Consider the following 26,784-nt stretch of genomic DNA (forward strand, 5'->3'; position numbering starts at 1 on the left):
TTCAAGCACACAAATGAAGCACTTCCATAATCTTTAATTTTCCTCACTCAATATCAAGCACTTTCAAGAGCCTGTGGGAACCAACCTTGCTTAGTTCTAAGAGTATATATACTTTTTTTAAAAACATTTTTATTAAAAGATAATTCATTTTCTTCATTTGCTGTTGTGTAGAATATAAACAAAAATTATTTCATGTAATGCTTAGGCTAATTCAGGGCAGCTATAAATGCAATATTTTTTCCATATAGGCTAGTACCCTACTGACCAACACACAAAACAAAACTCAATATTCAGTAGTGTTCAAAGGTCCAAAAGTAAGTATTCAGAAACCAACTTCTGCAAGAGCTGGGAATAGAGTACTGAATACAGCCCTACCCTAAAAAAAAAAAAAAAAACTGACAACTTTCTTAGCAATTTGACTGTCAACCTGTTCTAAAACCATACAGAAAATGTCAATCTTTTACAAATGACCCACTTCCCAGTCGATTTTTTGATCAATCTTGGAGTGGGAAGATAGCTGCATTTCATATTCATAACTTTATTCAGCTACCCAAAAAGGAAGTGACCTTCATGACCGCAGACAGACTCACTCAAAAGTCTCACCTTAAAACCTCGTTCGAGTCGCATGCTACAGTAACACAAACCTCTGGTGAAAGAACATTAAAGTACACACTGGGATAGGGCTTGTTTTATGCTTTTTAACGATGTACTTAAATTGAAACTAAACTGAATAAAATCTAAACAGCAGCTAATTCATTTCACATTTTACTGAAATATGAAATGGGTAAACCTACGGCACACAACGTTAGCTCATTAATTGACGTGACGTGTCATAAACCATGGTTAAATTTACTACCGTTAATCAAAGCAAGTTAAAAAAAAGCTTGTTGGTTGCAAATTGCGGGTACGCTGTGAAAAAATAACACAAGCTGGCCAAATGAATGCACTGCCTGAGGACTTATTAGCCCTTTCAAGCGTAGGCTTCTTGGAATGTTTTCTTTTCTCTTCAAAATTCTATGTCAGTCTTCTAAAACTCCATTGCTTTTCAGTGATTGTTATGGATACAACAGCATTAGGATGTTAGTTAAGAACATTTGAATCACATGTGTGTGACCTTGCACTTTAAAGTAAGAGATTTAGAATTAAAGAAAAACACGACGGAGATTTTTTTAAATCGCAAACGTTACCTAGCTGGCTATCCGGAACGATTACACCAAGTCGTAGGATAAATTAGCAAGCTACCCAGCTGTTATGATATTCCTAAAACAAATTAACGTACAGTAATTGAAAGCAGTTTAGCTTGTCAGCTTCGCAGTGTGAAGACTTAATCTGTAGTAACAGTTTTTGCATCCACACGGGGAACAGTAGTTAGCCAACGTACACTGGTGATAGCGATTAAAATGATAGAATAACCATGCACCTTGATTTAGCCTAGTACAGCTCACTCACCAGCTAGCTACCCTTTGCATTTTAATTTAGCTTAATAACTAGCCAGCAAACACTCATGAAAACACACATAAGCCACGGTCTACTTAAAACAGGGGAAAACAATTACACACCACTGTCCCCCATCTTCAAGCGACTGAGGATATCAGTTTAATTAAAATCGAACGTCAATAACTAGCTAAATAAAGCTATCCAACTCACCGGCTAAAATGAACGTGCATCCTGTTCTCCGATATAGTTAATGTTAGCGAATAAACGTTTGCCAAGACAGTAGTTTCTTTGCGTTAGATGACGTTTCCCATTTCATACAAACACGCAGGCAACTTGTTTAAAAAAACAGAATAAAGTACACGTTTACCTGCGGCTTTCTCTAGTGCCGGCTTGCTCGTTAGTTACGGCGTAGGAAAAAACAGCACAGGCGTACTATTTGTGATCACTATTTTGCAGGAAGGTGCAATGGAATCCCCGCAAGCGCAGTGTGCCAGTTTCATCGATACTCGTCACAGTTCTGCGATAGTCGCAGGCTACACTGGAGGACACTTTGTAGCAAGCAATGAATGCCTTTTAAAAACGCCCTGAAACGCACCAAGGGAACTGCTTGTTTCTGTGTTGAACTCGACCGACGCAACAGTTCGGCGTCATATGTGCAACACATCAGATGTAGCAATGCAAGTATAATGCTCAAAAGGCAACGGAAAATAGCAAACACAACGAATTGCAACAGATTTCACTAGCTACTGGGTTAAAAGACTAAATGTTCTATTCATTATAGCCATCAAAGTCGTTAATTTAAGGAACTGAAAATATTTAACTTGTGGAAAACAATGAGGTCCGTAGCATACAATTACCATGGGCAACAATTCCACAGAGATTCGTGATACTTTGCTAACAGTCATGTACCTCAAATACTGTACCTTACATATGTGAAGCAGTATAAACACGACTTATGGTTGTTGCTAGCTAGCCAGCTGTGTGAGACTACTTGATGTAGGCTATAGGCTACCGCAGCCAACTATCTTCTACTGCACCAACGCTAGCTGGCTATGTTTCCCTGAGAATCTGCGATATATTTTCACGAGACTACAGAAAATTCCCACATAAACCACTCAGTTTACCAGTTTAACAGCACTGTCCCCTTTCGTTAAAATATTAACTTGTGAAAGCAGTTCGCGTATTAAAGCTTCACCAAACGTATTTAAAACAAAGTAAGCACACAGCCGCATCTCTTACCAGCTAGGTATCCCGCCCTTCTGACAGCGAATCCCCAGCCTGGGTGCGTTCCAAATGAGCGCTCCATAACCTCTGATTGAAGGGCGGAAGTTCAGTGGTCGTCATTTTAGGGGTTGTTCCAATTCTTCTTTGTAGGTCTTAGTGATGACGTATATAGGCCTTAGCTCGCGGATAGAAAATAAGTTATGTGCAATTGTTTACATCTCAATTAATGCTTATTCCAACATATACAGATAGAATGTTAAGTTTATTAATAAACTTTGGTGCAGTTGCTTCAACAGTTGTTTAGCTGCTAGCAGATGGAAAAGTTAGACAGCTGTTAGCATCTTAAAATTTTACCAGTGTAACCTTATGACCATTACAACCTAATGGGACGATCAAATAGTGGCACTATGTCATCAAATTATGCCATTTTTACAACTTCCAAACATGCAGTAAAACGAACCCCAAACAAGTGCTGAATGTCTCAGAAATTGATTGGTGGCACAGAAATGGCAGACCACTCGAAATAGAGCTTCATACGCATAGGCGTACAACGTCTAGGAATTAGCAAGCATATTAGGCTATTAATATAAACTGTTACTCCATTTAGTATTCATAAAGATTAGCAGTGGTTGGGAGATTGTAGGAATGATAGCCTACATCTTAGTAATAATTTCTTACTTTGCAGTCATAGCCTACACATTAACTATTTTGTTACGTCTAAACAAAATCAACGTAGTAATCATATACCACTTACAGCCATATATCTCAACAGCAATAATGGAACTAACTACATTAAATGTGCAGTATGTACATTTTTTCAGAACACTTTTGTTCATATATGGTAAAATTTCCTTCAGATACTGACAGATATCAATAAATTATAAGCTCTAAGAAAAAAACCAGGTCTCTCTGACTGCCCCAGTTGCAACATACATCTTCTGACGCACTGGGGCACATCATTACTGATGTAACCTGGGGCCATTGGGTGTTTTGTGTCTTGCAACTTTAGACACTCTCGTGATGTAATCTGGGGTCATTGAGTGTTTCTGGTCTTTCAACATCGGACACTCTCACCCAAGCGACCTCCCCAGGGTGGATCAAGCCCTGGCTTGTGTTCAAGTAGCACACGCAGTCCACTCTTCACTCCTCTTGATCCACAGCCATCTAGAGGATCTCTCAGACGGCTCTGTGGCACTCTTGATGGCTCTGCTCTTATTCACCCCCGTCACTCCCTGTAGACTGTAGACTTTACTTCAGCTGTTTCCCTCGGTGAACCTTCAGATGTCAGTCACAGGCTACCCCAAGAATCCCTGTCGGTGACCTCTTCTGGGGCTGGTGCAAGAGCTTCTCTCCTTCCTTGATGAATGTCATGTAGTTCTTTGTAGGTTGGAGGTGCTTGGTGTTACTGATGGCACTAGAGATGGTCCCTACTTGTTCCTTCAGCACCTGGTTGTGGCGCCAAAAGTAGTGTTCTCTGTGAGTGCATCTCCACTGGTGTCCCTTGTGCCAGATCGCCTTCAAGATCTTCTGGAGATGGTGGAGAAGTCTTGGACATCTCTTGGACCCGGGATCGAGGTGGCATGAACCATTCTGATGACCTCCTGGATCTGCTTTTAACTGGGTTCCTCATCGTTTAACTCAGTGGTAGGGCTCCATGGACTAATCAAGGTGCTGCAGTGCCCTAGGTAATGTTCCCTCTCTTGGTTGCTGTAGCTATCCTGGAGGTGTGGGTCAATATCCTGCTTTGAACATGGCCACTGCACCGTTGTCCAAGCAGTCACATTGTGAACTCGAAGGGGTTGATGATGAAGGCAGTTTGCTTGTTCGTCCTCTCCCTCCTCCTCATCCTATGCCACTCTGTCCTGCACAGGGTCACATGTTTCTTCCTCAAGATGTATGAAGTATGAAAGTGGACTTACAGTATATTGGATAATTTTTTGTTGTTGTGGTCTCCTGCCCCCCTGTGGTTTGTATTGAACTTGTGTTTTACTTGGTATAGTGATGATATATAAAACAAAAGGGAGATGAAAGATATAGACATATACATAAACATTGAAACGATTTCGAATAAGTCTGACTGGCTGTGCCTAAACATGCAAATTATCCAAGTACATATATTCTTTTTGAATATATATATATATATATATATATATATATATATATATTGATAGTAATATTATAAATAAATACCCAAAGAAAGCTATTTTTCCAGAAGAAACTGTCCACTTGCTGATTTTAGTAGTAGCACCAGCTTTCGTGAAGGGATAACTGAAATGTTTGTGAAAAAAAAGTTAACAATTCAGCACTGTATCATTAGTATGTGCTTGCAAGAAACCATCTAATTTACCCCGTTAGCCTATGTATTGTGAGAAAGCTCATTATGAATGTAATATGTATTTGCATTTGTTTCTTGCTTAGTTGAGTGCACATGCACTATATAACTAAAGGTATCTGGACACCCCTTAGTCCGATGCTGTTTTTCATGGTTTGGGCATGTAAGCATATAATCACATTCTAGACAATTCTGTGCTTCCCCAACGTTTTTGGAAGGCCCTTTCCTGTTTCAGCCTAACAGACACACAGTGAGGCACATATAGAAATTATTCTGTCAAGACTGGTGTGGAAGAACTTGACTTGGCCAGCACAGAGCCCTGACCTGTACCCCATCCAACACATTTGGTATCAGTTGGAAAGCTTACTGCGAGCCAGGTCTTGTTGCCCAATCAGTGCCCATCCTCACTAATGCTCTTCTGGCTGAATGGAAGTAAATCCTTTCAGCAATGCTCCAACATTTAGTATAAAGCCTTCCCAGAAGAGTGGAGGTTGTTATAGCAACAAAGGGTAGACCAACTCAATTGCCATAATTTGATGATGTGATGTCAGGTTTCAATTTTGGTCATGATTGATGTTCCCACATGAGATCTTGCTGCCAACCACAGGATAGAACACCACCCCTCCTCCAGTGCCTCCCCCAGTTAATTCTGGATTTAATATTGAATATTACGTTACTCTCTGTAATCCACTAAGACCAGATTCAAGAGTTAGATGGTTAACTTTCCACACTACAGCTGCAGACTGTTAGCTAATCATTGGTGACAAAAATAATGTGAACTCTTAAACCAGCTTGAGGAGCTTAGGCTGGTTTAAGAAATTCACGCTGAGATACATACTTCTGTGTCTAGGGAAATACCTAAGTACCATCTTCAAAGTACACATGACTGAACTGCAGTCTGTCTACGTAGTAGTAATACAAGAAGTCGCCCTGTAGTAAGTGGGTGTCTCAGTAGTGAAGCCTTACTATATCGTTAGTTGTCAAGATGGTTAGGACGGAGGGAGTCAGCAGAGAAGGACTGGGTGGGTGTGTATCCTATGCTCATTAACATTCATATTTGTAAGACACATCATATGTAAACCATTTCTTGTTGCTAGATTAGAGTTGGTTAGAGCAGATTGTCCTTTCAGTAACATTACACTGACAGACAAAACAAAAGAAAGCAACATTAACTAGGCTTCACCATCATATTGTTAAACCTGAAGATCATTCAATGTGTAATAATGTTGTAACACTGAGTTACTCTACACTAACATTAGACTTTACAGCAGTCTTAAACTTCAGACATTACACCTGAATAAAGAAAGACTTTGATTCCATATGTTTGAGCTTGAAAGCTATTTAATTATCGGTAGCTAATGGGAGACCAACTTACCAATTCACCACATGTCAATTCTGTGACAACTCATGCCTTTTCTTTTGCCAAGATTACATGTGGCATATACTGTCTGTGTGTCGAAATGGACAAAAAGTTATCAATATAAGAAAATAGAAGAATAATAATAGTAATAAAATAAATTTCAGCAATTACAATAGGTTTCCCCAACATCAAAGTGGAACCATAATAATAAGTCAACAAGCATCATCAACAAGAAAAATTTATAAGGATATTAAGTACTTGCTATTCTGTTATTTTTTCACCCTGAAAGATAGAAGTTCTTTTTAACTCCCAAATGCTGGAGGATTTGGAATGAATGTAGATTATCTTTGTCAGACGTCATTAACCAAGCAATCTGCATAACATTTTTTCATCAATCAGCTGTGATGGAAATCTGGGTCATTATTCAAATATGTGAATGTGCCTACTCGTACTGTCTTTACCATAGAAACTGTGAGGTCATAATAGATTGTTGCAGCTGCGTGGCTGTGTCAATATTTAAGAGTAGCAAAATAAGTTAATGTAGTTGTTTCCTATATAGTTGTATAGGCAGGAACACATCATTGTTCAGAATTACTAACTTGCTAAGTTGGTTATCACGCTGTCAGGCCCAATGCTATTATGTAAATATAGGAGCTGCTCATTTAATGTCTTTGTAACTTCTTATCAGATATGAAATGAGCAAAATCAGAAAAAATAATTAGATAGCTCATAGGATCTCTAACTTGTTTTTGACATTGGCATTTTGGTAGAAGGCTTGATACAAATTGAGTTTGCCAGATATAAATAACTTTCTTACCTAGATAACTGTCACAAATCACAGAGTAGGGACCCAAATGCAGTGAAGGACTCAGGAGCTAGGTAAGTAAACTGCAAATGTTGTTTACTTAAGAGCTTGGCAAAAACAACAAATTGTAGAGCTGGTAACAATGCAAACAAACACAAAGACCAATGAAGAATAACTGAAAACAAAGAGCTTAAATAGAGGAACTAATCAGAAAATGCGCAAATGAGACTAAATCAATGATGCAATAAGGGCACACAATAATGAGGGGAAACAGGACCGGAAAAAATGAGACACATTAGGAATGGGATTCTGGCAGCCTCTGGTGGTTCCCAAGTGGAACAATGACACAAATGACTCAGACAGCTAATGTTAGTCACCAATCTGAGTCAATATTTACCATAGTTCACAACTGTAAATATTTATCATATTGAAAATGTCCCACAAATCCACAACTCATGTTCCCCAGTGACGATGGTTTAAGGACAATTATTGTACCATCATATGATTTGTTATATGCCTTTAAGTCAGTTGGATAATTGAATAAGGGCAATGATTCTTCAGCAGTTTGTTAATTGTGGAAATGATATTGAGTCAACTGCAGCAGCATAGCTGCACCCTTCACATAACACCAGATGGCCATGGAGAGCTCAAATGCAAGAACAAGTTAAACTGTTAGCCTTGTGCATGGGTCTTCAATCATTTTCTCCAGCACCAGGGTTGCAGAATCCTGACATGTAATTAAAATATGCTACATTACTAATACTGCAGCTGCTGCTGCTACAACAACAACAACAACAACAACAACACAAATACAAAAAATACAAAAACAAATGACGTGGGCAAGAGGCTTCTGCAATAGCCTATGTTAAAAAGTTGAATGTAACTTAGAACCGACGGTATTCCAACAGCAACTCCTAGGCTTTGCTGCCACCTGGTTGTTCGTAATATTAAGTGCAATTTTGAATCCAAATCATTCATAGTTTGCCGTCCTTATTCAAGAAGTAGGCTATAAAATACTGAAACAGTTTGCTCCATGTCCGCCCACACTCCTCGTTGTGCATAGTTGTAGCCTATGGTAACGCGGTCAGGGACTGCACCAACTCACCCTATGGCACTGCATGCGTGACTGTTCTGTCATCATACAAGGGGCAATTCGGGGCTCCGATTGGAGCGGAAGAACAGACCGTTCCTTGCTGGCTGTGAACTTGCCCTTCATCACCGAGCGCTTCCCAAGCTGCCCCACACTCAGTCGCAGGGAAGGTGCGCAGACAGGACCGCTCCAGACGCCGCTCGAAATCATGGGACTCACAAGTGATCCAAATTACCAGAAGCTGGAACAATGGTTCAAGACCCATGCTGGAAGTCTCAGTATGAGACAGATGTTTGATGCAGACAAGGACAGATTCAGCAAATTTAGGTAAGGTCTTAGGAACACTATTATTGTCCCAAAGCAATTTTATTAAAATTGATATATTTTAAAGTAAATGACGTTTGTTTGCATCGTTCTGTTTTGAGAACCATATACACAATCAAATTGTCAGTGCTCATTCACCTCCAAGAGTGTTTAGATAAGTGCAAGAACGAATACACTATCTAATGAAATTAACTCTGTCAGAGTTCAGTTAACACTAAACATTTACTGTGAGCTTACTGTATAACGCTCACATTTAGCCAACTACGTTTTAAAAATAGGCCTATAGGAAATTCTGCTGGCTTAGGTAAGTTAAAATTGCAAACTATTTCAATACAATGCCTAGCTGCGTTTTGTTATTGCTCTTAAAATAAGATAGTATCTTGATGGTTTATGCACAATCGCGTTCATGTTAGAAGTAGGCTATCGCTTGTACGCTGTATCTTTTTTCGCAAGTGAATTGAGGTTAGTTACATTGCGCGTGCCTTCAAACTGTTGTAATACATTATTCGTGGCTAAATAGATGAACGCAAAACATTACCTAATTACATTCGTACGGCTTTAAGTATTGGATGAATATTTATTTTAACAAGTTTGTAAAATGTAGCGCTTCATAGCCTAATTGTACGAAGCTAAATAAACTTTGGAAGTAGATAGTTTATGTCACGCCGTGGCTCTGCCGCAGTAAGTTTCCTATTTCTGTAACAAGGCTCTCAGTTTAAAGCTGGAGAGCTTCGCTATCTATTAACAGCACGAAGTAGCCATTCAGATGGATGACTATAGCTTTATTTCACTCGTTTAAACTGTAAATGTACGGTTTAAACGCATTGAGAACTCAAAAGTTAAAGATTTAACAGATTAGGTTGCCCTATATAGGTCAAGGCAATCGTTTTAATCAAACCATTTCAGTAAATGTAACTTTTTTGTTCCAATTTATGGTGTTTGATATAGCCTAAATGATAAGTACGTCTGCTGCATATAATGTAAAGCTGATGCATTTACTCGGGTAGCCAAACTTTTTAATAAAGAAAATATGATCTGTCCATCAGTCTGTACCCACAGAATAAAATGACGTTGCCATTTTGCATTGTCTACACAGTACCACTCTTAAAACAGATGATGGAGACATCCTGCTTGATTATTCAAAGAATCTCATCAATGAGGAAGTCATGCACATGCTGGTGGACCTGGTAATAATAAAACTGTGTACTTTTTTCTCCAATATGGAATGCCCAATCACTTTTCATTCACTGCAACACCATCTGTTCATTAAAGACCTACACTAGCACGTGTCTTCAGAAGAAGTAGTCAAGTACATTAGTACAGTCAAGTACTTCTCACTTTCAAAACGTAAATGCAAAAAAAAAAAAGCATCCAGCTTTCAAGAGCTGCCCTCTCTGCTGTTTTCACGCAAGCCAATGTATTTTATCAACATTTTTCTAGCCTGAAAAGAAGGCATGGCCTATTCACATATCCTTGCAGTTTTGTTATCTTTAGCTTGTGGACATCTAATTCCATATGTGCAGTCAGCATGGCCTTATTCTTTCGAAATATCATTAGGCTTTGGAGGACTTCAGAAGCTATATGTTCACTGAATTGTTAACTTCGGTCTGATCTTGCATAGGCAAAGTCGAGGGGTGTGGAGGCTGCCAGAGAAAGAATGTTCACGGGAGAAAAAATAAACTTCACTGAGGTATGCCATGAGCTTGCTTGCCATCATCATCACACCCACTTTGCTCTCTGTGACACAAAAAGACCATATTGAGCTTTATCACTCACATTTAATGTAATGTTAAAAAATCTCAGTATTTTACACTTTCAGTCTTTACTAATCTCTACCTGGAATCACTACAGCTGTGATTTGTAAGGTTTTGTTCTGACAACACACTGTTGACACTGATTGGATGGCCATTTACCCCATTTTAAACACACCCCTTTCTTCTCCCTAAGTTGGAACTGCTGGTTGGGCTTCTTGAGTTACTGCTGTCCCACCTGCATGTATAAAAGTAGCTCTGCAGCTGAAGTGCATGAACTCCTCTGATGCACTCGCCTGCGAGCCAGGGATTACTTAACACCCTGCAAGCTGCATGGTGCTGCTAATGGCAACTGGTTGCTTGCAGTTGGTAGGAAATAATGCCACAGTAACTCGAGGAGCCTTGATCAACTTAAATGTACCCTACCCCTTGGGGTAAGGGGGGGGGGGGGTTGTCCCCTCCCTGTGCACTCCTGGTAATAGTTGCTAATGTCATAGCTGGGCCCTATTGACCCTATTGAACCTGTGTGAATAGGGCCCAGCCTGTGCCCGAGTTGAGCACCTTTTGTGTGTGAGCCATTTTCATGAGCATTTTTTTCTTGAATGAATAAATACTACAGAAACGGGATGTATTCTAGCAATATTCTAATAAGTAAGCAATCCATTTTCCCACTTGAAAGAGTCACAGATCACAATTTTAATTTAGGTTTGTGTCCATCTGTATTCCTTTGCATAGGTAGTATGCAAATGAGGCATGCCAAACAATTGTGCAAATGTGATGATGTCATAACCCTTGCATTACACTGAACCTTATATTTGCATACGATTTTATGGACTGGATTAAAGAATGGGTAATGTCTGATGATTGATGTAATTGCTACTTTTTCAGTTACTGATGTCTTAACTGAAAATACTCTTGTGTTCATTTTTCAGTAATATGTAATTTGTTGGTAATAATTGTTATCCCTGTGTAAACTAGTAAACTATCTTTTAATATTTTCCCTTGTCGTTTTTTCAAATGCTATGTGTAATAAATTGTGAGGCACAATGTCACATGCTCATTTCTGAAATATTTTTTATTCACACCAGTGTGGAATACTGTGGACCTGAAACTGCTGCATGTTTGTTCAGTCCTGTCTCTTACTTTCGGTGGAAAGGACTGACTGTCTGCTTTTATGTCGGAGTAGGGTCGTGCCGTGCTCCATGTTGCCCTTAGGAACCGCTCCAACACTCCCATCATGGTCGATGGACAGGACGTCACGCCTGAGGTCAACAAGGTTCTGGAGAAGATGAAGGGGTTCTGTCATGTAGGTATAAATTGACGTTGGAGACACATTTAACTTGTATGTTTACACCCTTAAGACTTTGTTTTTCTCTCAGTTTTGCTGTGAGTTATTTTTCTTGTGGTGGTCATATGTAATAGGATACATGGTAACCATGCTAGGCTTTTGCAGAGTTTTAGAATTTAGAGGCCCTGTAGACTTGTATCGTCTTGCATTCTTAAGAGTTCTGTGGCAGTCACTTTTTTGTAATCCCACAAGAACATACCATATGTTCAAAAATTAGAAAGTGTCTTTATAAGAGGAACCATGGTCAGATTGAAATATGGACTCTCTAATAGGGAGGAGTTAAAGGAACTAATACTGTATGTGTTGCACTGTAATGCTGATACCTTAATATACATATCAAAAGGCAGTGACGGTACGGTATATATGCTTTGATTCTTGTGCAGAAAGTGCGCAGTGGTGAATGGAAGGGCTACACAGGAAAGTCCATCACAGATGTTGTCAATGTCGGCATTGGTGGCTCTGACCTGGTGAGTAGATGTAATTATTCCATAAAATATTGTATAAAACTGTTTTATTGTAAGATTTGCAATAGTCCATGTAAATTTCTGTGTGTATGATGATCAATCAATAGCTCAAATGTATATTTATTTTAAAAGATCATTTAAAAAAAAGAAGTTCCTGATATAATGGTCAGGCCTCATTATATACCTGCACTATCAGCACAGTGTATCTAGGTGTTGTTTCATGTACTTTTGTCCCTTGTTAGGGCCCACTGATGGTCACTGAAGCGCTGAAGCCCTACTCCAAAGGCGGGCCCCGTGTCTGGTTTGTGTCCAACATCGACGGAACGCACATCGCTAAGACCCTGGCTGAGCTCAACGCTGAGACCACGCTCTTTATTGTTGCTTCCAAGGTAGAGCTCTTTATCAAAGTCTCTTTATCGCAGAGCTTTTAGTGCATTAAGCATATTCTTTTCATTGTACCCATCCATCCACTTGATGGATAATGTAACAAAATGACTTTAATGGGAATGCTATACTAGAAACGCCCCCATTACAAGTGCATCACGAAGTTACATACTTTCTTTTGTGCTTAATGATATGAAAAGAGGCACTTTGAATTTCTAGTCAAATCAGCCATTCAGTGCAAATAATTTTTTTTCAGTGTCAGACAATAATGCAGGAAACAATTATGTAACATTTTATTATTTATGTATCATGTGCATCTAAAATGGCAAAAGGAGATATTTCTAATGAAATTAGATGTAAGAAAATTCAACTGCATAAGGAAGGTGAAAGACAAAGAAAAACAAGTGAAAAAAATGGGAGTTTTCAAAACTGGCGTTTAAAAGATTATTGCAAGATGGGAAAATGGGACTCCTAACAACCTTGCAAGACCTGGAAGACCACCGAAACCAACAAAACCACAAAGACAGAGCTTGTATACCGTATTTTATCTTTGAGAGAGGAAAAAGGCAAGCTTCTCTGTTGCTTCTGATCTGAAGAAATCCACAGGCGCTTCTGTCAAAGCTGCTACTAAGAAAAGGAAATAAACAAAAGAGAAGAAAATTAGCACTGGTACACTGAATATTTACACCTTAGATGTGGAGTATGGTTTTATGGACCGACAAGTCTAAATTTGAGATTTTCGGAAGTAGTAGAAGGCTATGAATGACTCTAGGAGCCATGACAATAACATCAGTCAAGCATGGTGGTGGATCGGGGCAGGTCTGAGTTTGTATGACAATGTCTGAAGTTGGTGATTTTGTTTTGATTGAGGGCATCATGAATGCTGATAAGTACAAACAAATCTTAACCTGTCATGCAGTACCCTCAGGACAACACTTGATTGGGAGCAAATTCATTCTACAGTTAGATAATGACCCCAAGCACACTGCTAAGAAGATCAAAGTGCTGGTGTTCTCAGAACAGAGTCCAGACCTCATCATTATGGAATGTGTTTGGGATGACTTGGATCAAGAGAAGTAGAAAATGCAACCTACTTCTAAGACTGAACTTTGGAGGTATTTGCAGGAAGAAAAATATCACTGCATATTTCTTCAAAAAACTCAAAGCAAGTTTCCCAATAAGAATGGAAGCTGTAATAAATGCAAATAGTGGAGGTTTTTGTATTAAATTTATGTTTCCTGCATTATTTTCTGACACTGAAAAGTAAATAATTTTCACTTAATGGATTTTTTCACTGGAAGGTAAATAAAATAAGGTTGGTCTGACTTTTGCACAGCACTGTAGTCCATAAGATAGAAACAAAACATTCAATATAACTTATATAAAATAAAGAGTCTAGCGGATAATTAATGAACCAGTGGCTGCCATTACATCATTCCATCAATGCTAATGGTGTTCTTTCCCTGCTTGCTGCATAGACAATATGCATCCAATGTTTCCATTTTATGCCTGCATGGACAACACCGAAATGTATATGATGGCAGTGTGGTTACTAATTGTTTCCAAATAATAGTATTTATAGTTCCACATATTGTCCATTTGGAAACACTATTACCTCAGCCACTATATCAAAGGATGCTGGGCTCTAGGGGTTTGAAAGTTTCTAAATTGGACTTTGTGTGCATAAGAATCAGTATGATAATGCACAATATCCAGAATTTAAAGTTAGTCAATTCATGACTGAATAATAAGCTGACCCTTCTAAAGGTTCTGAAACACTGAAATGTTGCATGTAAATATTTTTTTCATTAATCTCAACATTTGACTTGCTGTCTCTGTGTGTTAAATTTCTGTTTTCAGACATTCACCACTCAAGAGACCATTACCAATGCAGAGTCTGCCAAGGAGTGGTTCCTGGCAGCAGCGAAAGATGTGAGTATCCTGGTCATCTCAGATCGAGCGGCAAAGCAGGGAGGCACACCTCAAAGAGACAAGGATGTTCGAATTAAACCTACTTAATCATTTTTCTCTATTCACAGCCAGCTGCAGTGTCCAAACACTTTGTGGCTCTCTCAACCAATGGAGTGAGTTTACTTTTTTTTTTTACAACATACAAGCTTTAATTTTTTTGTGTTCTACTGCATTATTGAATATTTTCCTGCTTATAATAATTATTCATCCTGGTGTATTCTTTTTTTGTTTAGCCCAAAGTGAAGGACTTCGGGATCGACCCTGAGAACATGTTCGGGTTCTGGGACGTGAGTCTGATGATGCCCTAACTGTACAAAAACTTGCTGCAAGCACCAGGCCTGAGGAAGCTGTAGGACACTACTATTAATAGTGTAATCTTCTGACCTGTGAAATGCACAGAGACTGACAGCTGCTGGGTAACCAGAATCCCCTCTCCCCAGGCCAGTCTACCCCATGCATGTTATTATTGGGTGCGACCTTCTCTCTTGCAGAGGTTACTGCAAATGCTGGGTTTCACCAAAGGTCAGAGATCTACATTTAGCTACATTGTTGGTATTTGAAGGGTAATGGTCTTGAACTGTCTCTCTATTTCATTACTGAAATGGATATTGAATATTCATGAGATATTAAGGATGACAGCATCACTAGGAAGGGATTTTTGAATGTCTAGACTGCATTTTTATCAGTCCAGTACAGGTTATGAACATAATATTATTGTTTGGTTTCATATAGTTCATAATATAAATAGTATTCTAAGCAGATTTAGAAAAGAAGCCGCTTCTCCCATTTTACTTCATCAGGAAGAAAAAACAGAATAGAAGTAATAATATATGCATTGTATCACTGTCTTCTATAATATGCAACTTAATGTTTGAGAATAAAGTCTATGGCCTTAATTCAGCCAGCATTTGTCCATAACTTTGACTTGAAATTAATTGCCAAGTGTTCATTCAATTCTTCACTGAATTTGGCATGTTTAGTAACCACCAAAATTAATTTTCCAAACTTTGTTTGTGAAGAATTAAATGATCGCTTGGATTCTGTAATTAGTCAATGTTAGGCACTATCATTGATTGAATTCTGCAAATATATACGCAAATGGAGCTAATGGAAATTCTCTCATGGATCCTATCTATTGTGGCTGCAGTTAGTTTGCCTCAGTGCGTCTGCCTTTGTAATTCAATCTGCGCTCCTCTTGACCAGCTGTTGGTCATACAGTACTGTCAGAGACATGGAGTTACAGTACTTAACAGCTTCCTGTGTGCGTGAATGTGAGGTTCCACTGTGTGACTGAATTTAAATTCAACACACGTCAGAAGCAAACCTCACTTTATTTATTCACTGAAGTCAAAACACACAAGTGGTAGTTCTTGTAATAACAGAGTATATAACTTAATCATAATACTCGTCATTTAAATAGATGGCATCATAATTCATCATCTTACCGCTGAGAGAGTATACGTTGTCACTTAAGATAAATACTTTGCACTCAAAAAGGTATAAGAGAATTTTAAATAGTTTTTTTTTTTTGTAAATATTCATGGTGTGCAGGCTTCCATGAAATAACTGTTCAAAGCTTCCTTGATGACTGCAAAATATCAGAAAGGCTCATGGTTAAAGTGTTGTCTGCGGTGAGGCGCCTAGCCACCCAGGCCTTTCCTCTGTCACAACCAGCTAAGAGCCGTGTCCAACAAGTGACGCTTCTCTGACAAGTGATGCTCTTAAATGAGAGGGCAGGGGAAGTGTAAAAAAAAGTGGCTTGAGGGGATAGCTGGGTAGCTCACTCGGTAGCACCACGGTCTCGGTTTGAATCCGACCTGTGCCAGCGCCAACTGTGGCCTGCAACCCATGGGTGGTGCATAACCGCCTTCACAGGGTAATGGGAGGCGTACAGTCAGTAGGGGTTAGCATTGTTAATTGCTCGGACAACTCCTGCTGGCCATCCAGGAGCCGGGGCCTAGCGTATGCATGTGCATGGCTGGCGGTTGTGGTTATCAAAAGAAGGAGCTTGATGACAAAATGGTGAAACCTCTGCTTTATAGAGCTGGGGGGACTGAGGCATAATGCTGTTCTATTAGCTGAAGACTTTTGTCTTTTTGCCAGTGGGTCGGTGGACGTTTTTCCTTGTGGTCAGCGATTGGGATGTCCATTGCCCTGCACATTGGTACGTGTTACAGACTCATACCATTTTATTAGTAAATATTGATGCTGTGGTTTGGAGTGGGTAATGTTTGCAGTTCTAAAAAGGCTCCCTCTGGGGTAGAAACTGCAATAGCTTGTCTGTATTTGATCATTCTGATTATTCTGTCTGCCTTGCAGTAGATTTATATTAAGTTCAAACAAGGTTTGCCTGACTTGTTAGTTTAAAATAGTTTTCTTATTTAGTTAAACTGGAGACAAAGAAAATATCTTGAATCTGATATTTGTACTTGCCCCAAGCCAAGTGAAAACCTGCTAATTCAATCACAGAAGTCATAATGCAGTAGATCATCAGAGAATCACTCAGTAGTTTTTGTACTATATAATGTGGCATTGATTACGTACTGAGAGCAGCCTGCTTCTCTTTAAAGCAGTGCTTCTGTTTTCCTGCAGGGTTTGAGAATTTTGAGAAGCTGCTGAGTGGGGCTCACTGGATGGTACGTTCCTGTGCTGCTGGAAAAGGTTCCAAGCATCAGTCATTCCTTCTGATGCTATATGCACGTCTTTGCCTAATGTTCTTGGCAAAATTGACAATTCACTCTTCCATTCTTCTTCATGACCATGATTAGAATCTCACCCCTGCCACTGTGATGCAGTGATGAAATTAGTCAATAAAGAATACTAATATTAGTTTGTAAAATGATAGTATTATAATAATACTGTACATAGTATAAATCATATAATTCTTAGATGCAGTTCCACTGAAAAAATTTCAAAGCTCATTTTTGAAAAATAATCATTGTAAGAAATGTTATTACTCATGATTTTACACACTGCTGTTTTAATAGAAGTAATGGCTTTGAACAGCAGGTCAGTGTTGCTGTATGTATGACCACATGATTATTGTGAGTGTTAGTCAATACACACCTGTACCAGAACTGTGCCATATTGTACAATCTGAGCCATCTGAACTGCTCTCTGAAGAAGAGGTAAAGGGAATTTAACTGACCTGAAATTGGCAGGCCTTTCTCAACGTTCCTTCAATCTGTTTTCTCTCAGGACAACCACTTCCGCACCGCCCCATTGGAGAAGAACGCCCCTGTTCTCCTGGCCATGCTGGGCATCTGGTACATCAATTTCTTCCAGATGGAGACGCACGTCATGCTGCCCTATGACCAGTACATGCACCGCTTTGCTGCTTATTTCCAGCAGGTGAGCCATTCACCGGTAGATTGCCACCATTTTGGTTCATGAGCTTCATAGCAGAGACATCAGAATGACTCAGAGTCATGGCCTCTGTCTGTATTATGGAGGCAGTGGTGGGCTGTAGTTGAGGGGCATGAATTCCTTTGAGATATTGAATGGTGCGTTATCCACAGGGAGACATGGAATCCAATGGAAAGTACATCACCAATCACGGCACCCGCGTGAACTACCACACCGGGCCCATTGTTTGGGGGGAGCCAGGAACCAACGGACAGCATGCATTCTACCAGCTCATTCATCAAGGTACTGTACTGACACTTCATCACTGGATCTTACACACTCCAGTGGCCTTTGCTTCTCAGTCCCCACAAAGACTTCCTGTGGCTATGAATGAAGTTCCTGAAGCAAAGAGGCTGGGATAATGGAACTTCTGTTCCACAATGCCGAAACCAAATTTTCAGGGTGAGGTGTAGATCTTTCAGAATCTTGGTTAGTACAGTACCTCTTGCATGCTGTCAAGGGACAAGTGGTGGCTTTCCATTCAAAAGTATAGGAACAGAACTTATAAAGAACAGAGCTTATGACATTCAGTAGCCTGAAAATAAATCCATTGGATTTACTCAAACTGCATTGTTGACAGTGGTTCCACATGATTTGCTTGCTTTTAATGTACGTGAGATATTTGTGTTGGTTGCGTGTTCACAGCTTAAATGATAAATGGTTGTGTTGAATAAATGTGATCTGGTTGAGTGCTTTCAGTAGATGCTCCTTTTTTCTAATTGTTTTCAGTGTAAATATAAACACTGGTACACTGGCAAGAGGCATGCATGCAGAAGATTCAGACTTGTACTGTAAAAATTCACTGTTCATTCACAGTAAATGGAATATGTATTTGGAAATATTCTTGTTGGTAAACCATAATATATCTGGGAATGAGCCTATACTCATACTATACTGTAGTACACTATACTATACTGTACTACTATACTTAAATTATTATTATTATTTTTTTTACATTTTTTATATTTATTTTACATGTAACATTAATGTAGGGCTGTTCACAATAAGGTAATTAGGTAAATTAGGAAAACCTTTCTAAAAAATGCAGATGTGTGTGGTAGCCAAATTTAAGAGTTTGGTTTTTAGCCAACTGAAGAAATTACAAATTGAGCCCTTTGTCTTTCTCCATAGGAACACGCATGGTTCCTGCTGACTTCCTTATCCCTGTCCAGACACAACACCCCATCAGAAACAACCTGCACCACAAGGTAAACCTGCCATTTTCCAAACCAACATGCTTTACTAAAACTGCACAGTGCTAGTGCTGACTATGACCCCCAGCCCTGCGGGATGACATATCACATAGTGTTGCCCAGGTAGAGAGGCAGAACAGAACATGTCACACTTGCCAGGTCTCTTGGAGGTTAATCAGGCGCCCATGTTGTGCTTGCTTAAAGCTGCACGTGAAGTAGCTTCCTCCAAGTGGTGTCTGTGCAAGCTGAACTTGTAGACCATGCTGTAGAAAGGGGCGGTGGCTTAATATCACGTTTTGGATGAGAGCACATGCCTGTCTCCACTTCCTGAATTGATAGCAGAGGTTGCAGCAGTGAGTGTGGCTGGTGAATATGACTGGCCATTGGAAGAAAGGAAAGGGGGTGGATAAACAAATAAATAACCATACATTGTTATCACTGCCTTCTTTTCATTGGCTTCTGCAATTCCACACTACCAAGGCACAAATTGTTTTAACTCTGCTTGGGTAGATCCTGATGGCCAACTTCCTGGCCCAGACTGAGGCTCTGATGAAGGGAAAGACCACAGAGGAGGCGAAGAAGGAGCTGGAGGCTGGAGGTCTGAGCGGGGAAGCCCTCGAGAAACTGCTGCCTCACAAAGTGAGCACTGACTCTGGTTTCAAACATGAGACAGCAGTGACTGAGAAACAGAATGCTGACACCCCCTTGTGGCTCTTTTGTGAGCTAATGGACGGAGTGTAGCACAGTGGGTAAGGAACTAGACTTGTAACCGAAAGGTCGCAGGTTCGATTCCCGGGTAGGACACTGCCGTTGTACCCTTGAGCAAGGTACTTAACCGAAATTGCTTCAGTATATATCCAGCTGTATAAATGGATACAATGTAAAATGCTATGTAAAAAAGTTGTGTAAGTTGCTCTGGATAAGAGCGTCTGCTAAATGCCTGTAATGTAATGTAATGTCTAATGCAAATGCAAAAAATATGCAGTATGTATTAGTATTTCATGTTATGTTCGACTGTATGTGATCTGTTTTTATCATTTCCATTCAAAGGTTTTTCCGGGAAACAAACCAACCAACTCTATTATCTTTAAGAAGCTGACACCATTCATCCTTGGAGTGCTTATTGGTAGGTCAGAAACTAGAATTATCAACCCTAACAATGGAATTGTATTTTGGAAACACAGTGCATTGAACAGTGCAATGAATGTGCACAAACACATTCTCCATTGAACTGTAAAATTGTAGTCTATCCCACTAGCTCAATTTTAATGACTGAAGCAGATAGGAATGACTGGATTTTCAGGTCATGAATATTAGCATTTATCTTTATTATCTTATTACTAGGACTCCCCTCTTACTCCGGTGCTGTTGTCTGTTTTTTTTCCAGCCATGTATGAGCACAAGATCTTCTTACAGGGTACCATCTGGGAGATCAATAGTTTTGACCAGTGGGGGTAAGTGCTAGTACTGGATAGCAAAATATTGTCTGCTACACTCTCAGAAAAAGGGTTCTTTGGCTTGTCTCCATTGGGGAACTCTTTTTTGTTATTTATGGAACCCTCTGTGGTAGGTGTGAAAAGTGTGAAAGCTCCCAGATTGAACCATTTTGCCTGATGAAGAACCGTTGAACTAGATGTGGTTCCTCTATGGAGACATAAAGGAACCTTTTGGAACCCTGTCTTCTGATGCATGAAGTCACTTATAAGATAGTTGACTTTCTGAGGGTTTCATAAAAGTATTACTTCAGTTTTAGTGTATGTTTGTGTGTGTATGTATTCATTGGCCCTGACCATTATTGTGCACGAGGGAAGGATGGTTTAGATATTTACAGAAGTTACAGTTTCTGATGAACTGCCATTTTTTAATGACTATTATGGGGGTATTCTTGGGTTTAGAAAGAAAATGCAGTTCAAGTAACTCCAAAGCAGCTTGTACAGTGACATCATGCCTCCAGAGGTTGTATGTGTGTATATTACAGCCAGGATTATTCCTCAAACAATTATGTTTTCTTTTTTTCAGTTTGAACTATTTCCTCTGGCACATGCAACCATGCTCTCAGGGAAAGAAGTACAGACATGTTATAAAAATGTATACTTATGTTTATGTTCGTGAATAAAAAGTAAAAAATGTATCCGTGCATATGTACAGTCTCTTGAGGCATATCAATGCTGTTTTGGAATTACTTTTATGTGTTCTTTCTTGCATTAGACCAGAAGCTCGTCATCAGAAACTTCTTTAAGCATCTCAAACGTCCTTCATTGCACACAGAACTCTGGGACAATCAACATTGTCAAAAATGCATACAGTAAAACTGAAATTGTATATTTAATGAGCATATGTATTTAAATAGTAATATAAAAATGTGTAATCCTGCATTGCAGTGTGTTCATTTGCATGCATGTTTTCAGTTATTTATTATTTTTTATTATTGTCATTTATATTTTAAAAACATTATGGTATATTTTATTCTAATTATATGTTGTTATTAATGTGTTCATCATTGGCGATGGTGATCTGATGCATATTTATCTTGTATTTAAACAGAGTGGAACTGGGGAAACAGCTCGCCAAAAAAATCGAGCCTGAGCTTCAGGACACCACTGAGGTTCACTCCCACGACTCCTCCACCAATGGCCTCATCAACTTCATCAAGAAGAACGTAGCCTGAGCCTCCTGAACCCTGTGCTGTGCTCCGCTACCCCGTGTAAATTACTGACGCAAAGACTGTCAAATGGCGGTTGTCCCTACCGTGGGAACAGGAGCACTTTTCGACTGCAGTCATCTGTCTCTGCACTGAGTGTCTATCAGTTGTGAGGCTTGTGTAAGTCTGAAACTGATAAAGGAAATGGCATGTGAAAGTATGTTGACGTTTGACCACGCCTTTTTCTTCTGTGTCATGCAAAGAATAAATGTCAGATTCCTTATGCTGTTCTTAAGTTCTTCTTTTTCATGCTATGTTTGTTCTGTGGTTGATTCGGAAGCTGATGTAGATTAGCTGTTGACTAGCTGGATTCACTGTGAGTTTTTGTGTGTTAAGGGATACATTTAAAAGGTTCATCTTCAAGCTGCTGCTGAAATACTGTATGTTGGTTGTAGTTTTAGATTACACCACTAGATGGGGTTTAATACAAAGCAATGACAGAACGTGCATCCATCTTTAAATGGAAGGAGAAAACGTTTTTGTCTAATATCTGCATTATGGTCACACAGAAAAAAGAAATTTAATGACTGCATTTATGGCCAGAACCTATTATTAACAAGAGCATTTTCAAAGGTATAATTGTGCAGGCATCAGTTGTAATTGTGCACAGATCAGAATAACACTGTCTCAGGAGCACGTTATCCTAGAGCAGTGGTTCTTAACCTTGTTGGAGGCACCGAACCCCACCAGTTTCATATGCTCATTCACCGAACCCTTCTTTAGTAAAAAATAGTGTAATAATGCAGACTAGACTGAGGGGTGGACCTCTGCGGCGGAGGCTCCACCGAACCCCTGAGACCGACTCACCGAACCCCTAGGGTTCGACCGAACCCAGGTTAAGAACCACTGTCCTAGAGGGTTTGGTGGAATTTTAAAATGTGTATTCAAAATCAGTATAGAATTGAAATGCAGACCTAGAAAAATAAACCCTGTCACCAAGATGTCAAAAAGCATGCAGTCAAAAGGCATAACAGTAAATGCAACAGACTGTTGTAAATATCCTGTTTGCATGAATGGTTTCAGGCTGCACTGCACACTGACTCACCTGGTATACAGTCTATGCAAAGAGACCCAGAGAGCACTGCGGCCTGAGTGATTCATGAGCGTCGGTCTGCGGCTTGTCGTGACTTTCCCGTGTCCGAGGTAAATTGGGGCCATGTGTGGCCTCTGGCGGACCCGGAGCGTGTTTGCGCTGAGGGTCCCGGCGGAGCGGGAAAGACACTTCCTCTTCTCCTGCGAGGGGGGAACTGTGGCCAAGGGACTGCAGGGCTTTCCCACGAACCTCTAATGGACATCACAAGACCAAAACATCCCCGCTCCGACCGCCAATGCAGCCACTGCTATATGGAGATCTCTGCGTCACAAAGATATAACAAGATTAAAAATACAAGCGCCTTTCATTCCAGAACTTCATTTCTCATAACAGATTCAGAGCCAAGCACGGCGTAAAATTTAAAAGCAGTTTCACTAAATGTATTAAGTAGTCTGAACATTTTAAAAAATGGGATACGTTGTTATAACTCTATAGTTAGACCAGGGAATATTTGAGCTGATAAGGTTTCCCTATTCAAATGGTTCATGGCAAGAGGTTTCCTCAAACCATTTGAGTAAACGGAACTTTTTGTTTTACAGTGCCTGGAATTGGATAACAATAAACATTTTGCCTAGGATCATGTAAAATGGGTAAAATACTGTACCCCTTCAAACTTAGACTATTTTTACATAAACTTCAGGTTTAAAAAATTGGATATTTAGTATTAAAAACTATTTAATATTTTAAAAATTTGGTCAAATTTGCTGTTTATCAGAACAAGACTCCACAAACAGCACTCAGATGTGATTAATGTGTTACATATGCCACTAGATGACACTAATGACTTAAATCTGACTGAACCCCCCAAAGTATCTTACTGGAACAAAAGGGCAAAGGTTGAATGACTGCAGTCTAATGCTTCAGTTGTTAACAATGACAAATTACACATCTAAGAATATGTTAAATGCTCAAAATGTGTGCAACTTAATAGTTATATTTATATTTATCTGTAATATGAAAGAACTCCAAAAGCAACAGAAACACAAGCAAAAGGATAATGATGTGTTTCATTAGAAGTTTTGTTTGTCCCACAGGACTGCTTAGATCATCATATATTCTTCTTGTTAGCAAAGGAAAATTTGTTATTAAGTCATTTTATCAGTCTGTATGTTCTTGTGTAACATAGTAACATCATTCAGAGCCCATATTGCACTAACTTCATTGTAATTTCTGCCTCACAGATCGCTGTAGCTTTTTTCCAAATTCCTCAGCCATGTCTACATCCTACAGCGTAGAAACAGACCAAGGACCTCAGAATCTGGAGCTAGGAAGTCTCGTTGCCAGGCAACAACACATGAGTTCAGACACAAGTTGTTCTTTGTCATTCCAAACTCAGACCCAGGAAACACTGTAAAAAATGTTGATTATATATTGAAGAAAGGGTGAATATTTTTTGAAGGAAAAAACACATCCCAGAGGACTTATGCACTGCAGCTGCCAGGTCTATAAAAGGGGCAGGTTTCGACTAGCGCAGAGGGGAATTCTTAAAAACAAGGCCTAAAATTGCAGGGTTTTATGTCACGTAGATATGTCTTAATTCAATATTTGGTGCTAAATTCCACACACCATAAAACACTAATCTCATTACGCACCTTGATATGCAGTTCTGTTTTATTGTGTTTCTGGAGGGGGTGTTAGAATACTAACTCACCTTCACTTTAATATGCTTTGAAATCATTTATAAATCAATCCTATTATAAATCCATTATAAATCAATAATTTTCATGGTTATTATTATCATTGCAATGTTGAAGTAATCTACCTGATATATTACCAGGTTGGATGGAAAAGGATAGGGCTTAGGAATCCCCAGAATACGCAGAGAGAGGTTTTTTGTGTTGTTGTCATTTATAATCAGAGTAATTATACTGACTTCTCATTAAAAAAAGAACTCTGATTGCATCTAAGCCAGGACACAAATCCAATGATGCCCTGACATTTATTGCCATTGTTCTAGAACAATGGCACTGAAAGAACTTAAACCTCCTTTCTCGCTAAATTTGTCAGCCTGTCAATCCGTTGTACTGAAGCCCATCTTTGGGAATGCCCATAGCCAAATGTCTGCACATGCCTGTCAAAGTGCTTGCCATGGCAACAGTATGGATTGTATTTTGTGAGCTGGGGAGCCAGGAGCTGCTATCACAGCACTTCTTAAAGGGGTCTCCAAGTTCACATAGGTGTCTTACAGGAGGGAGGGTGCCTTTGTTCTCTGGAGACTGCGTGGCCATGGTGTGTTCACAGTCCACTGTTTGTCTTTACCAGTCAAATACTTACAATTCCACCAGTCCCCCTCAGACTGTGCTAGCTCTGATTGACAACCGGGGCAGCCTCATGCTATCTATGCTTTCATTTAAAGGCCAGTTTAGTTTTAGATATTTTTCAAAATATACACATTACTCGTAAAAGGGCCTCCCTTCTTGCCGTTCAATTATTTGTGCTATTAATTTATTCTGTTGATTATCTACAGTTATTCTGGTATTATGGTTGTACCTGAAGTTACGACTCAAAAGAACTTATCATGGTGCAATGTCTGTGACCACAGGTCCACAGTGTTCACAGCACAGTTCTGGATCAGCTGACCCACGAATATGGCCCTACGCCTGTTTTATTTTGCAGCTAAGTCTAACCTTTTAAATTAATTTTATTTGTGATGCTCAGAAAATAATCAACAGGATTACACCAGCTGAATGTGGCCTGACAGGCTTAAGGTAATCTCCTTCATATGTTGTGGCAAAATCAAGCATTATAACAGATTTAATCTCACTGATGTCAAATGTTTTGTAGGTGTGAAAAGCTAAACTCTTTTCTTTACGTTCATGAGTCAGGGGACTGTAATGTGTTTGTTCTGAATTCTACAACAGGTATTAAGATATAGGTCAAATTAATACCAAAATATACAGTGTATATGTTGTGAATGGTGGCATGTTATCATTCTTTGCTCAGTCACAATCATTTACTTGAGAAATGAAAAAGGAATTCAGGGCTAAACTGTTAAGTAATACCACTTGCCTTGTACAAACCTTGTCTGAATTAGCATTTATATAAAGACGACCCTAAAGGGCCTTAGACTAGCAGTAGTACATGCACTTGTCTGATGAATGATAAATGGATCTGATTCCACCCCAAACGTCCATATTCATAGCTCAATACACAGAAAACAAAATGCCAACTGTCCCAGCTATAAGGATGCAAAAACAAACATGAACAGACTCCACACACTTTCACTAGTATACATTTTTACTAGTACAAAATGGGGAATCCGCTGTGTTGAGAAGAAGAAGCCATTGAGGCAGATCCAACTATGGTTTCCCACGGCTACTAAAGTTATATAAAGGTTAGTTTAAGTTGGTGGGCGGGAGTAATCATACAGCTCTTAAACCTGCCCCCTGGGGAACTACAATTCTGGGTGGTCCCTGGCTCTGCGTCTGTTAGCCTGCCAGGGGTGGCTATGACATTGTCAGGCATGCTGGCTTCTGGAGAAGGTTGGGCCTTTTTGACCTTCCTGATAATCAGCTCTTTTTTCCGGGGAGGGCTCTGCTCATTTCTAAAAAAACCCACTGGACAGCTGCGGGCCTCTATTGGTCCTTTGGTTCTGGCACGTCCAAGTTTACAAGCAACTCCATGTTTATTCAGCTGCATTCCCCGTGCTCTTTTTGCCAACATCTCTGTAGAATGGCCAACCCTGAACTCCTCCCTTTATTCCTCGGTAGCTCCTCCTCTTAAGCATACTGGACTGGAAGAGCGTACAGGGGGTTGTGCTGTTGAGGATCCCACATACTGTCCTCTATTGGCTTCAGTATTAAGAAGGATGCCTCACCACATTCATTCATCACCAGTTATCTTCTTTCACCTGGACTCTGGGGTTAATCACTCTATGGTTTAGAGTAACGTTCACTTCACTT

General features: G+C 39.6%; 2 protein-coding genes across 5 annotated transcripts in view; one reads left to right on the forward strand and one right to left on the reverse strand.

The window, feature by feature from the left end:
- The window catches only part of LOC135255233 (granule associated Rac and RHOG effector protein 1-like), a 32,604-nt gene extending 29,790 nt beyond the window's left edge, over nt 1–2,814 (reverse strand). For 2 of the 4 annotated variants that reach the window (XM_064336116.1, XM_064336113.1), the window contains exon 1: nt 2,677–2,814. The gene's annotated coding sequence lies outside the window, so the exon portion shown is untranslated. The other 2 variants (XM_064336115.1, XM_064336114.1) reach the window with 2 other exon arrangements.
- A 5,524-nt stretch (nt 2,815–8,338) lies between these two features.
- On the forward strand, nt 8,339–22,012 carry LOC135255235 (glucose-6-phosphate isomerase-like). Its single transcript, XM_064336122.1, has 18 exons — nt 8,339–8,575; nt 9,669–9,759; nt 10,194–10,262; nt 11,510–11,629; nt 12,055–12,138; nt 12,378–12,524; nt 14,380–14,451; nt 14,559–14,603; nt 14,724–14,777; nt 16,594–16,654; nt 17,083–17,126; nt 17,689–17,841; nt 18,009–18,138; nt 19,027–19,103; nt 19,599–19,727; nt 20,139–20,214; nt 20,476–20,542; nt 21,633–22,012. The coding sequence occupies exons 1-18, from the start codon at nt 8,457–8,459 to the stop codon at nt 21,754–21,756; spliced, it is 1,662 nt and encodes a 553-aa protein (XP_064192192.1). The 5' UTR covers nt 8,339–8,456; the 3' UTR covers nt 21,757–22,012.
- The last annotated feature ends 4,772 nt before the right edge of the window (nt 22,013–26,784 follow it).

This window comes from Anguilla rostrata, chromosome 5 (genome assembly GCF_018555375.3).
Source record: "Anguilla rostrata isolate EN2019 chromosome 5, ASM1855537v3, whole genome shotgun sequence".
In the NCBI taxonomy this organism is placed as follows: Eukaryota; Metazoa; Chordata; class Actinopteri; order Anguilliformes; family Anguillidae; genus Anguilla; species Anguilla rostrata.

What these genes read in the sequence shown, in the direction of transcription:
- LOC135255235 (XM_064336122.1), top strand. Translation starts at nt 8,457, where the DNA reads ATGGGACTCACAAGTGATCCAAATTACCAGAAGCTGGAACAATGGTTC. An exon ending in GCATTGGTGGCTCTGACCTG is followed by an intron (nt 12,139 to 12,377) that starts GTGAGTAGATGT and finishes GTCCCTTGTTAG; the next exon opens with GGCCCACTGATGGTCACTGA. An exon ending in TCCTGGCAGCAGCGAAAGAT is followed by an intron (nt 14,452 to 14,558) that starts GTGAGTATCCTG and finishes CTCTATTCACAG; the next exon opens with CCAGCTGCAGTGTCCAAACA.